The 16218-nt window shown below is 53.1% G+C and overlaps 1 protein-coding gene across 3 annotated transcripts; it reads right to left on the reverse strand.

The window, feature by feature from the left end:
* Nucleotides 1-989: 989 nt before the first annotated feature.
* PCID2 (PCI domain containing 2) lies at nt 990-16110 on the reverse strand. Of its 3 annotated transcripts, none has more exons than XM_061435443.1 (14): nt 15978-16110; nt 13605-13694; nt 12148-12221; nt 11082-11147; nt 9933-9974; nt 8787-8841; nt 6646-6749; nt 6039-6114; nt 5428-5569; nt 4004-4104; nt 2970-3043; nt 2701-2826; nt 1613-1736; nt 990-1377 (listed from the first exon to the last, which is right to left on the reverse strand). In XM_061435443.1, exons 1-14 carry the CDS (start codon nt 16011-16013, stop codon nt 1288-1290), a joined length of 1200 nt encoding a protein of 399 aa, XP_061291427.1. In that variant the 5' UTR covers nt 16014-16110; the 3' UTR covers nt 990-1287. The 3 variants fall into 3 exon arrangements, with proteins under 3 accessions (XP_061291427.1, XP_061291428.1, XP_061291426.1); XM_061435444.1 differs by having other exon boundaries at nt 1609-1736; XM_061435442.1 differs by lacking the exons at nt 11082-11147; nt 12148-12221; nt 13605-13694; nt 15978-16110 and having other exon boundaries at nt 6646-6745; nt 9933-11007.
* Nucleotides 16111-16218: the final 108 nt, after the last annotated feature.

Genomic DNA, 16218 nt, shown 5'->3' on the forward strand with positions numbered 1-16218 from the left:
TGTTATCATTTGTTGGAACTCCTTGGTTTTCAGTGTCACTACTTACTGGTCAAGAAAGTACCTGCGAGTGTGGAGAACACCCAGCTTTCCACACGACGAGATCCAGGCACATTCACTGAAGTCCAGGGTCCCCCTCCAGGTAGGACGCGGCTCTCATCCATGCTGGAGGCTGCTCCCGACTCTGAGGAGCAGGGATGCTGTGAGGACAGCACATCAGAAAACACAGCTACTGTCCCAGCCCAGCGTCTGCGCCTCCCCCAGGCCACGCTCTCCTGCTCAGGGGACTGGTGGGACCGGGGAGGCTGGTGGCCAGACACCGGCGGCAGGCCGTCCCCAGCACGCCCCATCCCCACACCCGAGTCTGGACATGCCCAGGGCGGAGGTGACACTGTGACTCAGGAGACCGGCTCAGAGTGGATCCAGCTCCACTTGGTTCTTTGGGGTCCTCGCTCTTGGAACCTGGCTCCATCAGCCTGGAGAGGCCACCAAACACCAGGTGAGAGCCCGGAGCTGACACGCCTTCAGGGTGGGTCACACAGCACCGAAGAGCCCTCCAGATGGGCCAGACGGGCTGCATGGAGAAGCCGAGGACACGCTGCAGACTTCAGAGCAAACCGGGATGCGCGGTCTGGCTTCTGGAGGGGCAGACTCGGGGGCACAGACAGCAGGCCTCGGGCAGGCCTCAGGGACGGGGGTCTGTGTCCCACGGTGGCCCCTCTCCACACAAAGGCCACAGCCCCCTCCACACTCGGCACCTTTGCAAAGATGAGCCATTCTAGTCCATGAAGTTTTCTTCTTTAGTAAGTTTTGCATAAACAGAGGAAACGTGTGTAATCTGAAAAAAAAAATAGCTATAGTACCTGGAAAATTTAAATCAAATTCAGCTTGTAAAAAGAAATATTAAATTAACCAAACATTTTGATCACACACAGTTTCAAATTTAACATAAAATTAAATGTATCCTGGATAATACAATAAAGAATACGCCATCTGTATAAACACTTTTAATAGAAACAATTACAAAGACGCCTTCACAAACAGTCCTCTTGAGAAGTAAACAGCAGCTGCCTGGGAGATGGAGTGGCCTTCAGGGGGTGTCACCAGCAGCCCGGCCAGCTGAGGCAGCAGCACTGAGGGCGAGTCCCAGGCCTTGGTGACGGGACGCTCATCAGCCGAGATGCCGGCAATGTCATTCCCGGGACAAGACCCAAGAGGCTCCGCTGCAGAGCACGCGCTCCGGGCAGGAGGAGGACCAGGATCAGCCTGCCCTGTCCTCGGGCCGGGCCGTCAGCACACCGTGGACAGCGGGGGGAAAGGGTTCTGCTTGCTGACAACCAGCTTCTGGTGCTGGTGTGAGATATAGCCTTTGATGTGACCCTGGGGGACGGGAGAGATGGGGGCTTATGACTCTGAAGGTCAAGGCTGTCAGGGTGAATGAACTGGAGCCGGGGCACGGCACCCCCCACCCCCACTGCCCCAGCTATGGTGCGGTCAGCTCGCTGAGAGGAAAACGAGCGTGTACACACACACACACACGCACACACCAGCCCCACCATGGCCTCTGGGGACACGGCGGGTACCAGATCCCCCAGCCTGGACGGAGCCCACACACCATGTAGATGAGGTTGGCCAGGATGCACTGGACCTCAGCGATGTCCACGTCCTCCACCTGCATGAACTTCAAGGCCACCAGGAATGCATCCAGGGACAGCTGGTGGGTCTTGAGCAGCAAGTATCTGGAAGAGGCAGAGCTCAGGCTGTTGCTGGCGGGACACAAGGAGCAAGTGGGCAGGAGAACTTCTGCTCAGGAACACAGCACCTCCCGCCCACCAGGAGCCTCAGAAAACAAAGCTTCCGGGTGTAACTGACTTTCCCATTTAAAGAGCCTCCAGTACAAGCACACTTGACTGAGTATTTCCTTGAATCTCAGATGCTTCCATTCTCACATTTCAACACCACTCAAGTGGGGATGCGCCTGACAGGGGACTGTCAGGGGTCTGATGACCTGCGGGCCTCGCTAACCTGGACCAGAAGTCTGACCGAGATCCTGCTGCGACCAGGCCTTGGACAAGAGCCCACTTCTGAGTTCCAGAAAGAGAAGAACAACTCCCTGACGCACAGGAGAGGCGGGAGGGTCAGCGGGTCAGGAGTGACGGAACGCACAGGAGAAGCGGGAGGGTCAGCGGGCCGGGAGTAACGGAACGCACAGGAGAGGCGGGAGGGTCAGCGGGCCGGGAGTGATGGAATGCACAGGAGAGGCGGGAGGGTCAGCGGGTCGGGAGTAACGGAACGCACAGGAGAGGCGGGAGGGTCAGCGGGTCAGGAGTGACGGAACGCACAGGAGAGGCGGGAGGGTCAGCGGGTCAGGAGTAACGGAACGCACAGGAGAGGCGGGAGGGTCAGCGGGCCGGGAGTAACGGAGACAGGCAGCAGTGCCACGCTCTGACCATCGTGTAGGTGCGTGCTCAGGGCTGGTGTCAGAACTCCTGCCAGAGTCCTGCCCCAACTCCCTCAGCCTCACCTGCGCGCTCCCTCACCAGGAACTGTGCGCTCCTTCACCTGGGTGTGCCCTCGCCTGGGCCCTGGGCCACCCCTCCCTCATCTGGACCCTGTGCCCTCCCCCTGGACAGCACCAGCACCAAGGCCCAGGGCTGCAGATCAACTTCATCCCACGGAATCAGGAAGGAAAGCTGTGCTCACACTTTCTTAAAGAGATTCCTGTAGGTGATGATCTTCAGCTTCTCGAGGATGAGGAAGATGCCGCAGCGGATGAAGAAGGTCTCATGCGCGGCCAGGGCCTCGTTCAGAAGGAGGAGGTTCCCTTCGCTGGGCCACAGAGACGTGCAGACGCAGGCAGGGAGGGCACCGCCCAGGACAGGAGACAGGACCCCATTAGTTCCCTCGCAACACGCGGGCCTCTGCACAGACTTTATATTCTAAGCGGTCCCCAGGGAAAGAGAAGAAACTACCTCACAGCTCGGGTCACCTCCGCAAACTGCATGAGATGGTACTTCCTCAGAAGCTCAATGGTTGGCATGTGGCCCTGAGACAGAGTAATTTTCCAGAATAAGAACCTTCTCATTTTTAACAGAACTGTCTTTGATAAAACCCTTACCAAGTTTTAAAAACTTTTAACCTGTGTTTCTCAGACTTTCTTCCAAAGTAACTGAACAAAAAATGCTTCCTAGTCAACTGGAAACAAACAAACGCCGGTCCAGACATCAGAACACCTGGACCAACGCAGCTCTGCCAACAGTGACCTGTGACCCTGACCTCGACCTGTGACCCTGACCTCGACCTTCTTGTTCGCGATCACAGAGCAGGTGGCCCCTGCGGGAACACCAGGCTAGGACTTAGGGATTCAGACCCAGCTTCCAGAACAACGAGCCGAAAACCCGAGACTGGCTGTTCCACAAAGTCGGTGAGCCCTGGGGAGGGCTGTGCACTCTCTCCTCCCCACCACACGCTGTCCGGAGCTGGGCGAGCTTCAGCTGTGCCTGCTGCTTTGATAGTTTTTAAGAAACTTCAACGGGAGGAAAGGAAGCTCTATCACTGTTAGAATGTTTTAGTCAATTAACTTGCAAGTTACGTGCCTTTTTTTTTTTTATACAAATACCAAAAACAACTTTCAGTGAGCAAGTGAGACACCCAGACAGGCTGGAATGATCTTCTCTCTCTTGGTTAATCCAGCTCTATTATTCTAGATTTTCAGGAGTAACAGACATAACATGCATATTTTACCTGTCTCACGTATGTTAAACCTTTGAGTGAGGTAATCGTAGGAAAAAGGAAACAAAACCAGTCAAGTCTTTCTAGAAGGATCTGGAAATGTCAGTCACGGAGACAATGGTTCGGGTCACACCTGAGGCTTGTTCCTCCTCTATTCTGGGGGTGCTCTCACATGTGGCTCTGTGCGAGACCCACCACACATGGGCTACGCTGCGAAATGACTACGCACTCCTTGTAGGGGACAGGCCCCCAGAGAGCTGGACAGACCACTTACCAGGAGCATCTTCACAGGAAGCAGGTAAATGAGGACCATTCTTTTGTTCTTCTGGCTGGAACGATGGCAGTGCTCAAAAGCAAAGGACAGGTACTCCTCAGCTGCAGAGTCAGCCACAGACATGGTCAGCCGTCCCCACCCTGTGCCTGGCGCCACACCCACCCTTACACAAGGGCCCAAAGGTTTCAGGGGCAACAGTGTCTCCCATCAACATTAACAGATCATTTTCCACAGGGTCAGCTATTCAAAAACATCCGAGAGAGCACTCAGCGAAGATTCAGAGGAGAAGCACACCAATGCCTTCTGAGACTTAACCGAGTGTATAGCCGACCTGAACGGGGCAGGTCTGCTCTGCACAGGTGCCCCGCACATGGGTGCTCTCAATGGGAAACACCACGATATCGCTCCGTCTGTGACTGCTGATCACGAATGCAGAGTAACCAAGGACACAGGACCGACCACGAGTCAACTGTGGATTAACTCTCTCGCTGTTCAGCTATTCCAACGCTTCATATTTTAGGGGAGAGAAAAAGGTAGGGGACCGATCAAGGAAAGTCCTCTTTCAAAAGTTATACGTATTGAAGGCAAGCTCTGGGACTTGGTGATGGACAGGAAAGCCTGGCATGCTGCACTTCATGGGGTCGCAAAGTTGGACACGACTGGGCGACTGAACTGAACTGATGTATTGAAAACTCTGTGAAAGGAAATGAAAAGTTGGTCTGCACAACCCCACGGAATAAGAAAACAGAGCTCTCATTATGAAAGAGCTGTTCTTTCTGTCATCAGAGCCTCTGTGGCTATTGACACGTGGAGTGAAAAGGCTCTTACGTCTCATATGGTGCCTGAAGTCACGTGGCTTCGCGTGTGAATAACTGTCAAGGAAGTGAGTTTTAAAAGTCTGATCTGAGAATAAGAGAAGAATCATAAAGGACCACCACATACTGGCCACTCCAAACTTTCAGAAAAATAAAATAAACAGCCTCCTGATCTTGAGAAAGAGAAGGACACAAACCACACAACGTGGTTTCGTGAAGGGGCAGCTCGGATGTGGCACTGACCCGCTGCCCCCAGCTACAGGCACCGAGGCTGACACCAGCACAAGGGCACGTCCCCCGAGGCTGGAGCCGAGCCGCGAGCCGCCCAGCCCCCACGTGCTGTGCCGCCAGGACCCGCCGAGGCCGCAGGGAAGCACGGAGCACAGCCCACACGTGGGACAGACGTGCGTGGGTCCCTCCCCCAGGAAAGGACACAGCAGTGACGGGCTCGGACCTGGTGCCAAGCAAGAAACGCAAACGGGATTTTCCTTTATGAACCGACTTGGTGTCGGAGCAACGCTGCTTGGACGCGGTGGACACCACGTCCGCCTCCGCACCAGAAGGCGGGAAGGTGCTCTGGGCCCCCAGCTGCTGGCGGCAGTCACGCACCTTGCTTGAAGTCGCTGTCGAACATGGCCTTGCGCCCCACGTAGTACCTGTAGGTCACCCTCTGGGCCGTGCTGTAGTCGTCCTTCAGGTTTGAGCTGTCGATGGCTCTGATGAGCGGTTTACACAGATGGAGCTTGTTGATCTAGAACAAGCAAGAATCTACTCCAGATGGTCTTCCAGATAAACAGGCAGGACAGCCATCAACCCCTGGTCGCTAAGGACACGCCTCCTGAGGTGGGTTCACATGATCAGAACTGAGGGCTCACTAAGGACACAGCACACCGCTGCTCCGTCCAGGCCAGGCCACAGGGGACGCCCACCTGCAGGGGGCTGACCGGACACGCTCCCCACCTGACCACACCATCGTCACACCCGGACCTGCGTGAGGTGCCAGCACTTGGCTCCCTGGAGCCTCAGAGGGCGGAGGTGAACAGAGATGACGCATGCAGAGCACTGACAACAGTCCCTGCACCCAGAGGCCCTCAACCAACACCAGCCCCAGGACTGTGTGTGGCCAGTGGGGACTGACTCTCAAGCCAGGCCTGGCAGGCCGGCTGACAAGGGACAGAAACGCTCTCTGGGAAGACAGGCAGAATTCAAGCAGACTTTACCTTAAAATAAATCTTGAATAACTGATTCACCAGAAACAGCATCCCCCACTTCTTGGAGTCCTCTATGCCAGCACGACTGCAGGGAAAATAATGCTTTAAAGGTTACACAGGAAACAAAAAGTTTATGTGCAAATCACAAAGCAAACTTCCAAAACGAATTCGCATCCTGAGATAAAACCCCACAGTTCAAGTCAAATTCATGAAAGAACCTAACACTACAAAAGAAGGCGTGTCCTCCGACAGGTAAACCTGGAGAGATGCCCAGGAGTTCTGACACTGGCTGAGCATCTGGCGGGCGGCAGAGGAAAACTGCTCGGTCTGCAGCGATGCTGTGTAAGAGCGGACGGTTATCAAGCATTTGTGACACGTGGTGAAAGTACTTTCTCTTGTCATTACAACATCATGAACCACTGAGACACAACACACGAATTTCAGAAAGCGTGAGACCCAGCGCGCCGGCCGTGTGGGCCCAGAGGTGCGGTGCCCAATGTGTGCCGAGCATGAGAGACGATTCTTTTCTCTTATCCCTTACCAAGCAACGGATTATTCAAAGCAGAAACGTCCGTGGCCGTGGGGTTACAGCCGCGGCCGCCCGCCCCAGACTCACGTGTCGCTGGCGCAGACGCGGAAGCAGCCCATCAGCAGCTCGGCCGCCTTCTCCAGCATGTCCCCCACCTTGCTCTTCCCCTTCTTCACCAGCTGCTGGTCTGCCTGACAGGAAGCAAAAGCCTTCACTTTTCATCTCCTCTTGATTCTTAATTAGAAAGAAAATCACCACACAGCCAGAAGTGAAAACGGACAACCTAGGGGCAGCCCCCAGGCTCTGAAGAGACCCCCAGGCTGTGCTGCAGCTTCTCGAAACTGTGGTGTCTACTGCTCGTTCCAACTTCCTACAGGCCAAACCGCTCTTCAACCAGTCAAACCAGTGCGCTGGTCACCGAGCTTTTAAGCCTGTGTTGCCCAAGCCACGTGCTGCTAAGAAGCCTTTTCTTACTTGTTACAAACGCCCTGACGACAGACGACACGGAGGGGGCGGCACAGAGAAGGCAGCAGGAGGCCTTGTGGGCGCCCTCCCGCGGCCCCACCGTAGCTCGCCCGCTGCGTCCGCAGCACGCAGGCCCGCGTCCCCCTCCACCGACCAGCACAGCGAGCGTCTCTTCAGAGTCCGTGACGATGCAGTGAACGTGTCAGTGAGTCTTGGTCCCTGAATACTCACGTGGTGTTAGTGCTCCTCGTGATGAAGCAGGAAGCATGCACACAGCAAGTCTGCTTTTTAAGGTAAAGCGCCAGGGCCACTGTTCGGCCTGCGAGCTGGATGGGGAACAGACAGCCGTAGAGCCTGGCCAGCCAGCGTGGGCCCCCAGAACTGACAGCCACAGAGCCTGGCCGGCCAGCGTGGGCCCCCAGCCAGCACAAGTCTCCGGAAGGTGAAGGAAACAGGCCTGTCCCCCAGGAAACACTGACAGTACTTGCCAATGACAACATCTGCACTTTCAAGAACAACTTAGAATTTTGGAACACTCGTACTGACCACCAAGAGCCTGGCAGCTTTTCATTACTTCAAAACGTCTCTGAGGAGGTCAAGGGAGAGACTGACAAGTGTAGAGTTTTCCTGGCTTCTGTTTTTTACATAATGAAATACATCAACATTTGGAATGTCTGAGCAGCTCAGTGACTGAAATGTTTCCAGACGATCAGCCTTGGACATCACAAAATCGGGCAGGGCTGGAAGATCCACCTGCACCGCTGGGCTTGAAGGTCACACTGCCGGCCTCAGAGGCCACACCACGACCAGCAGTGAAAACCACTCCTGGCACCTGAACAAGTGCCGCTCAGCCAAGGATGTCAGCCATCACCTGGAAAGGCTATCAGAACAGGCCTCCCGCTTCCACCCACGTCTGTGTGGAGCAGTCTGGCTTCACACACTCAACCACAACGATGCCCGGCACAGGGACCGCAGAAGCAGATGCGAGAATCCGAGTGGCTCCTTTCTATTTAGGAAGTCAGTGATGTTACGTGTAAAAGGTTCATCACTTGAGGGGTGTGAGTACACTAGAGACCGATGTAAACTACACAAGCAGCAGCTCTGGGCACCCTTGACGGTCTGTGTGCCTCCCTTCAGTCCCACGGCTTCCATTCGGGGCCGTGTTACGTCTCCCATTTCTCTGCGTCTGTTTCAGCACTTGCTCCAGGGGTTTTCCCACAAGATGGCTGGCGTGGAATCCCATCTGGGACCCGGCCCGCTGTTCCTGGACCCAGGACGCCCAGAAGACAAGAAGGACATGCAGGGAGCTCGCTGCTCTGCCCCTCTAACCTCTCAGAGCCTCACCGGCCTCAAGTTCCCAGCAGTGGGGAGAGGAAACACGTGCCTACACCCACGTGTCCAGAACCGGAAGTCAGCAACAGCCTTTGAAACGGTAAAGGGATGTGAGGACCAAAGAGTTAAGAACTGCTGCTCCCTGAGCGGCTGATGCTGCCAGGAAATGGACGCGTCAAGTCCAGGCCTTTGCCTCCTCGCAGCAGAGGCCCTTGGCTCCCCGAGTCCGCCAAGGCGGCACCGGGCACGTCCTCACAGTAGACGAGGACAGGTCCTCAGCAGCGAGCCGAGCCGCCCCACTTTTGCTGCTCTGCACCAGGCGTATCTCGACCCCACGCATCCCTCAAAACTTGTGGGAAGAGTGATGTAAAATTACGCAACAGGTACAGTGAGTCTGGGTTTAAAGCAACGGTGACAGAAACTGCACTTACATTATTGGCAAATATGCGAAGGTCCAGTGCCACCGCGTACATGACGGGCAGAGCCCTACGGGGCAAAAACAGGTGTGTGAGGCTCTGAGGGCAGGGGCTCCCTCACCAGAGCTGGGGACACCCAGGGCCCCCACCCGCGACAGAGGTCCCCACCCCCACGGCGCCGTGGTCCTCCCCTCCCCTTCCTTCCAGGAGCCACGGCCCCTCCTGGTCTGTGCGTCTGGCTGCAAGAGCTCCGCACCCGCTGACCCAGCCTCCCCAGAGGCCAGGGGCTCAGCCCTGACTGCCCCCCACCCCACGCTGGGCCAGGAATTCTCCTTCCCCCCACCACCACCTAAACGGCTCCATGAAAACAAGACCCGTGGTTCAGAATGATCTCCTAACAGAGCCCAAGGCGTGGAGCAGACAGATGTCGTCAAAAGACTTCTAGAATCTAGCTGGCAGTGTCAGCTTCATGTGTAAGACAGATCTTCAGTCAAAACTTTTTGTAAAAGGTATCTGTAAGCCTTCAGTTACTTTAGTATAAATAAAATTTCAGTATTTACCAAGACTTTTAATAAATCATAAGACAGTTTAAGATAACCCAAATATTCTATATCTGTCATCCCAAATGGACTGTAGTTGATCTACATCTTTTATCCAAGTTTAAAACCAAAAAGTGAAAGTGAAGGTTGCTCAGTCGTGTCCGACCTTTTGCAACCCCAAGGACTTCTCCAGGCCAGAAGACTGGAGTGGGTAGCCGTTCCCTCCTTCAAGGGATCTTCCCAACTGAGGGTTCAAACCCAGGTTTCCCACATTGCAGGTCGATTCTTTACCAGCTGAGCCACCAGGGAAGCCCAAGTAAGATCAAAATTGACAAAGGAAAAAAAGTAGTATTTAATACATATCTGGGGGCATGGAATGGCTGAAATAATACTTCATATTTACAGGAAAACATTGGAAATAATCTGGCTGACCTGCCATTTAAGTTTACACTATTAAAATTCCAGTATCTGTGTTGGTATCATCCTATGTCAACACACAATATCAAATACCAACACAGAAAACACAATACATATTTATTTACAGTAAATCTTTTAAGAACTTCTGCTTTTGATAAAGAAGAAAGCCATTAGCTCATTTCCAGCTCTATCTATTCGTACTTACCAGTTTTCTTCTTTGTGGGCCTGAAATGCTCGCAGGAATGATGTGCTATGTTAAGGAAGGGCCTACATAAAAAGCTCAGGTGGTGCTACAAGTGAAAGGATGGCGAGCGCACGTTCTGCACCGTGAGGGCTCCCGCGCCCCTCAGGAGGTTATGTGCCACAGCAGCGGGTTCTCGAAGGGGAGAAACACACGCGCCCACGTTATAGACACCTGAGTGTCATTCACGGTAAGTAAATACACTGACTTTACCCCAAAGGAAGCTTTTCCCCAAAGGAAGACAAAACACTGTTGTCTGAAGATTTTTTAAACTGGCAGTTTCACACATTTTATTTGGTTTCTCTGAGTCCCGATCATCCTAAGTTACATATAACGTGGTTAGGATCTCTAGTATAAAGCCTATTTCGTTGATTACAAAATTCTTTAATTCAAACGAGACTCAGTTGGTCAGTAACCAATTCTGTTCTGTGCATACCAGACAAGACGACTGAAGAGCAAGCGGCTGGAGGGATTCCCCGTTGGCCCAGCGGTTGGGACTCGGTACCTTCACTGCCGGGACCTGGGTTCCATCCCTGGTCAGGAAACTAGGCTCCCACAAACCATGCAGTGAGGCCAAAAAAACCAACTAAAGTCTGGAGAGGCACATAACATGACCAGATGTGACCCACTGGCCACAGCCGCAGCCAGGAGACATCCCTGCAGTGATGAGGGCCAGAGCCGCCTGACCAAGGCCTCGGCAGGGTCCACTCCTCCCTGGGCCCGCCTGGATCTGGGAGTTCTTCCATTTCCACAAGGGGACTAACCCATCCCTTAACTACACGCAATTGCTTTAAAGGCAACAAAATACTATTCCTCACAATAGAATTAGATAAAACTCTTAACCATAACCAAGGTTCTTCCCTACTATGCAAGTGGCCGGACACCAGTGTGGAAGCTCACACTAAATTTAAGTACCTGAGTGGAGCAGCTAAATGAGTTTCTCTTCCAAAAGGTTTTAATTCTCCCTGATTAAAGGTATGACTCAGTGCTCGCTTCGGCAGCACATATACTAAAAGGTATGACTCAAACTGGTCTGATGTTTTGAGATCTCAGCCCCCACGTAACTGCTGCATCTGTCCCACACCGAACAGTAACGCACACGACAAAAGATATTGGACGATGACGGTCTGGCACTTGTACGCCTCGATGAAGTCGTGGTTCCCCACCGCATACGTGCACCTGCAGAGGGGGCAGCGGGGACTGAGGACGAGCGGCAGAGTGCCAAGAACCGGGTGCAAGCCACGCGGCCACACCGCTCATGGCCGCCACAGATGCCCTGCCCTCTACGGGCCCAGAGTGAAGCCGGAGCTCCTGCTAGCAGATCACAGAGAGGCTCACAGGAGGCCACTGGCTGAAAAAGGAAACCTCTCAAGTCCCAGAAGGAGAAGCTGGGCTGCAGAGGTTCCGCTGTTAACGTGCCAGTGGCCCTTCCCGGGCGTCAGGGGGCGAGGCTGTTGCACCCAGACGCCCGCTGGCAGCATCAGCATCAGTCAGTCCCTCCCCAAGCCCGAGCCTCAGCGCACACGGCACGGATCTAGGAAGACGCTTCAGGAACACAGTGGTACTCCAACTCATCCAGAGGTCTCAGGGGGCCAGGCCTGCTCTGCCCCTGCAGTCCTCTGCCGGAGACACTGGCGGGCCATGTTGGCAGGAGGGCAGTCCAGACTACATGGTTTAGGACCCACGGCTTGGCCTGAATTGAGGCTTCAGAAGTGAAAATAGCAGACATGACGTGTAAATAAAAAGCAAAATTTCATTTGCTCCGCTCTGATCCAGTTTCTTTTCCAGTTCAAGGCAAAGAGGTTAAAAACCGGGCATTTCCATGAAAAACGCCAAGTCAATGGTGGGCTGTACACCGTTCTGAATAAATGCCCACCACCCAGCCAGTGGAATGAGCATCAAATGCTTCTTCGAGCATCACAGAGAAGACACACAGACACACGATCACCATTTCACTAACTTTTAAAACACACATGGTCCCTGAGATGGAAAAGTTTATTAAATTTTAAAGTCTTTTAAGCTTCACAAGATTTTCACAGGTTTTACCAAAGTGCAATTACAAACATACTTTTCTACTTTTTCAAAGGAAATTTTTCAATGCTTCAAGATGGTGTAAAACCCCCCTAATCAAGCCAGCAACCTCCAGACTGGCTTGTTTCCTACCTCACCCACGGCTTACCTTAAGTGAGCTGCAAACATTTCGTCATAAGGGGGCTCTAAGACTTGTTGACACTTCTCTTCTGGAGAGGCCATCTGCATGCCAGAAAGAAGAACGGTAAAAAGAAACTTAACTGGGACAGAAAGAATGCAATGCGAAGGAAGAGATTCAGACAAACCTTTGTTTCAAGAGGATTTACACCTTATAGTTGTAGAAGCTCTTCACACGTTAGCAATTCAAAAAGCCGTTCATTACCTCCACACGCCTATCAAGCCCAACCTGCACGCAGGAGATGCACATGGTCTGCTTTGTCTACCATAGGTCAGGAAGCACTCCAGGCATGCTCACAGATGGCTCTGTGTATTTATTAAGCAGATACTGCGTGCCTAACAAAGGTAAGTAGGTCATGTGAGGTCGAAGGAGATGGAGACGATGCCTGGGGAGAGGGGAGATCCTCACCTCCTGCTGACAGACTGCCCACTCAGGAGTCCTGGGAGATGGCAGACACTCACCTGTCACCTGCCCTCTCCTCTCAGTGGCCAGATTTTCGATAATGTGTAACAGGACGGCTTACACAACAAGAAAGGGACTCGGGGACGCTACTCTGGCACCATAACTATACTTGCATATCTATGTCAACAAATCTGAGAGGGGTGATGACATCACAGGAAAGGTCACCGCTCCACAATCTCTGACGAAACGACTGGGTGGACAAAGGCTGCCAGTAAGGGGAGCTGCTGATGGGAGGTTAGGCGGAGTTTTGTAATGAAGGGATCGGCCTCAGGTCACATATGGGCCAGCAGATGTGTTCCAGGGGCTACCTGCCAGCAAGCTGAACCTGAGACCCACCAAGACTCCACACACTTTCTTTCAAAAGAAAAGTTTAGCTCCTGGATAGAACACAATCCGATCCGTAATGGCAATCGACGAGGAAGTGGGCATTACTTCAACAAGGTTTCAACAGTGCTTTCCACAGAAGCTTCTACTCGGATACCATCTATCATCCGAATCAAGAATGCTTACATTTGAGAGCAGAGGCTGGGAGACATTCACATAAAGAGCCAGCCAGGAAATGCTGCAGGCTCTGTGGGCCCAGGTCTGCCTCCATAGCCACAGGAGGCGTAAAACCTCCCTGGTAGCACCACCGCACAGCTGTGGGCTTCAGGGACAGACAGGCCTGCCCGAGCCCGAGCCCACGGCCTGTCCGCTGATCACCCCGTGACCCTGCTGCGCTTCTCTGAGCCCGGGAGAGTCCTGCGGCAATTACAGGCAGGAAGAAGCACAAACCTCAACACGGGCTCTGAGGCACAGTGCTCCATTAATGTTCAATCAATGAACTGAAATTAGGTAAATTGTGAAGGAACCCGGCGATTTTCAAATAAGAGCGGCACCAGTACCCTTCCCATTCACGCCCTAAGCTTAGGAAGGTGGTGGCCCAGGGACCCTCCAGACACGTGCGTGCGTGGCCCCCCACCTACCTGAAGCCGTGGGTTCGCAACATGAGGATGCTTGAAAGACACCAGCTCTGCAAGGGACGCCCCATCTCTGGTGTCAATGGCTTCACAGACCTGAAGCATTTGGAGAGAAAAGAGCTGTTACGTGGAAAGTGAAACGCTTAACCCAGAAGAACCGAGGCAACACGCTGCAGCACTGCCCCTGCTGTGAGAGGGCTGGAGGCATAACCAGCACCCGCCACAGCGAGCAGACAAGCACTGCATTTCAAAATGAGATCTTCTGGAGGCAAACAGGTGACGTACCATTAAAAACAGTGAAAAGGCGGAATCAGCCAGTGGTTTATTATTTGCTTACTAAAGAGGGTTAATTAGTCCAGTTTACTCAGTCATACTAATAAACATTTGAAGATCCACTTATACAGCTTACAAAAAAGAAAAGCTTGAAGATCACATATGTCCAAAACGGAAAGGAATTGCATGTGTTCTGCCAGCATCCAAGAAACGAACAGATCTTATGAGCTTATGAAGGTGAAATCAAACCCCAGACCCAAAAGCCAATGGAAGTTATCAGAGACCACGGGAAACGCAAGATGTACAACTTGTCCACAGGTGGCCCCGGCCAAGGAGGCTGCAAAGGTGTGAATTAAGTCCAAGCTGTCAGGGTCACTGAAATTCAAGATACAATAAACTTTGGAAGCAAAGGAATAGGCAGGTTCTGACTGAGACAAGAAATGGGTGAAACCTGGGCTAACAGAGACAGTGAGCCTGGTGTCAGAGCATGGACTCTGGGGCCAGGATTCCTGGTCTGACTGTATCACCTACTTGCCCAGTGACCCTAGAGAGTCACTTAAGCTGCTCTGTGAAGTGGGACTTGTAATGGATCGACCTCCTAGGAAAATAGTGATGGTGGCAAGCTACCTCCCCCAACTCTGCAGTTAGGTGTGGGCAAGAAAATTGTGAGAAATATAAAAATGTACAGAAAATAAATGTTTATATACAAAAGATAAGATATAAAAAAGCATAAACTTCTAGAGAGATTCTATATCCACATTGATTTTCCAATGTCTGTGTTCTTATTCAACTTTATATAAAAACTGATATTGAAAAATGTTAACTCTGCAAAGATAAGGCCAAAGTAGACATATCCTTAAAGAAAAAGTCTTAGGCATCAACCAGAAGACTGCAAACGAATGTATTATATTTGCAAGCTTTAAGTTAAAACAAAAACAAAAGCATGTATTTGTATTTTCATGATTCTTGTTTTAATCAGTTTTCTCAATGAACCATTAACCATTAAGTTAACGGTTCCAATCTTGTTATACTATATTCAACTGCCAACTAGGTATCTTTGCCTGGTGGTCAGCAAACACCTCCAACACAACATGTCCAGAATAATTTATTTTTACTTCCAAATCGGTTCTGCTCATCTACTGTCAAGCTAGAAACCTGGGAATCAGTCTTGATTCCTTCCGGTGCCCCAAACACATACCTTTCCCAAGTCCTGGCAGTCTTCGGATATTTTTTCAAGTCCAGGCACCGCGCGCCCCGCCCCCCCCGCCCCGCGCCTTTCCTTAATCCTATTACCAGGTTTCTAGCCCTGCGAATTAGCATAGCTCAGAAGAAAGGCTGTGTTAGTCGTTCAGTCGTGTCCTAGTTTTGGCGACCCCATGGGCTGTAGCCTGCCAGATCCCTCTGACCATGATTCTTCAAGCAAGAATACTGGAGTGGGCTGCCATTCCCTTCTCCAGCGGATCTCCCTGAACCAGGGATCGAACCTGGGTCTCCTGCATTGCAGGTGGATTCTTGACTGTCTGAGCCACCAGGGAAGCCGTTACAGTGTTTACGCTATGCTGTGCTTAGTTGCTCAGTCGTGTCTGAGTCTTTGGGACCCTATGGACAGTAGCCCACCAGGCTCCTCTGTCCACGGGATTCTCCAGGCCAGAATACTGGAGTGGGTTGCCATGCCCTCCTCCAGGGGATCTTCCCCACACAGGGATCGAACCTGGGTTTCCTGCATCGCAGGCGGATTCTTTACTGTCTGAGCTATCAGGGAAGCCCTGCTTCCAGCAAAGACTGTATGCTTTGAATCTGTCGATGCCTGTGTTCGCGCTGTGCTCCTGCGTTTACAGGCTGTGTGGACACAGCCCTGAGGGACACAATTACCGAAGGACGCAAGTCCGCTTGCAGGCGGACCCCAGCTGTCTCCGTCCCCAGCTCCCACCGCCCCTACACCGAGGGCGCGGCCGGCCCCCGGGACACACATCGGGTCTGCCTGCCGCCCGGTGGCCAACGGCGCGGGCGCAGCCGGCGAGAAGACCCCCCAAGCTCCCACTGCAGGGCACAAGAAAAGGCAGCGGGCGGGCAGGCGGCAGGCAGTCCGCAGACCGGGAAACTTACCTGCTGCAGGTACTGGTTGATGGTGATGTGCGCCATGGTCGCGCCCGCCGCCGCCGCCGCCGCGCGTCACTTCCGGGCCGCGGTCCGGACCCGACCCCGCGCCCCCGGCCCCGCCTTCCGCGCGCGTTGGTTCCGGAGGCGGTGTGTGCGCCGGAACGCGAGCCCCGGGCCGGCATGGCGGCGCGCCCGGGCTGAGGACGGCCGGGGGCTGCGCTGCGACTCCCTTCCCCCCTCGCGCGAC

Source organism: Bos javanicus, chromosome 12 (assembly GCF_032452875.1).
Source record: "Bos javanicus breed banteng chromosome 12, ARS-OSU_banteng_1.0, whole genome shotgun sequence".
NCBI classification, from domain to species: domain Eukaryota; kingdom Metazoa; phylum Chordata; class Mammalia; order Artiodactyla; family Bovidae; genus Bos; species Bos javanicus.

What these genes read in the sequence shown, in the direction of transcription:
- PCID2 (XM_061435444.1), bottom strand. Translation starts at nt 16,013, where the DNA reads ATGGCGCACATCACCATCAACCAGTACCTGCAGCAG. An exon ending in TATTCAAGATTTATTTTAAG is followed by an intron (nt 5,570 to 6,038) that starts GTAAAGTCTGCT and finishes TGCTTGTTCTAG; the next exon opens with ATCAACAAGCTCCATCTGTG. An exon ending in GAGGTGACCCGAGCTGTGAG is followed by an intron (nt 2,827 to 2,969) that starts GTAGTTTCTTCT and finishes TCTGTGGCCCAG; the next exon opens with CGAAGGGAACCTCCTCCTTC.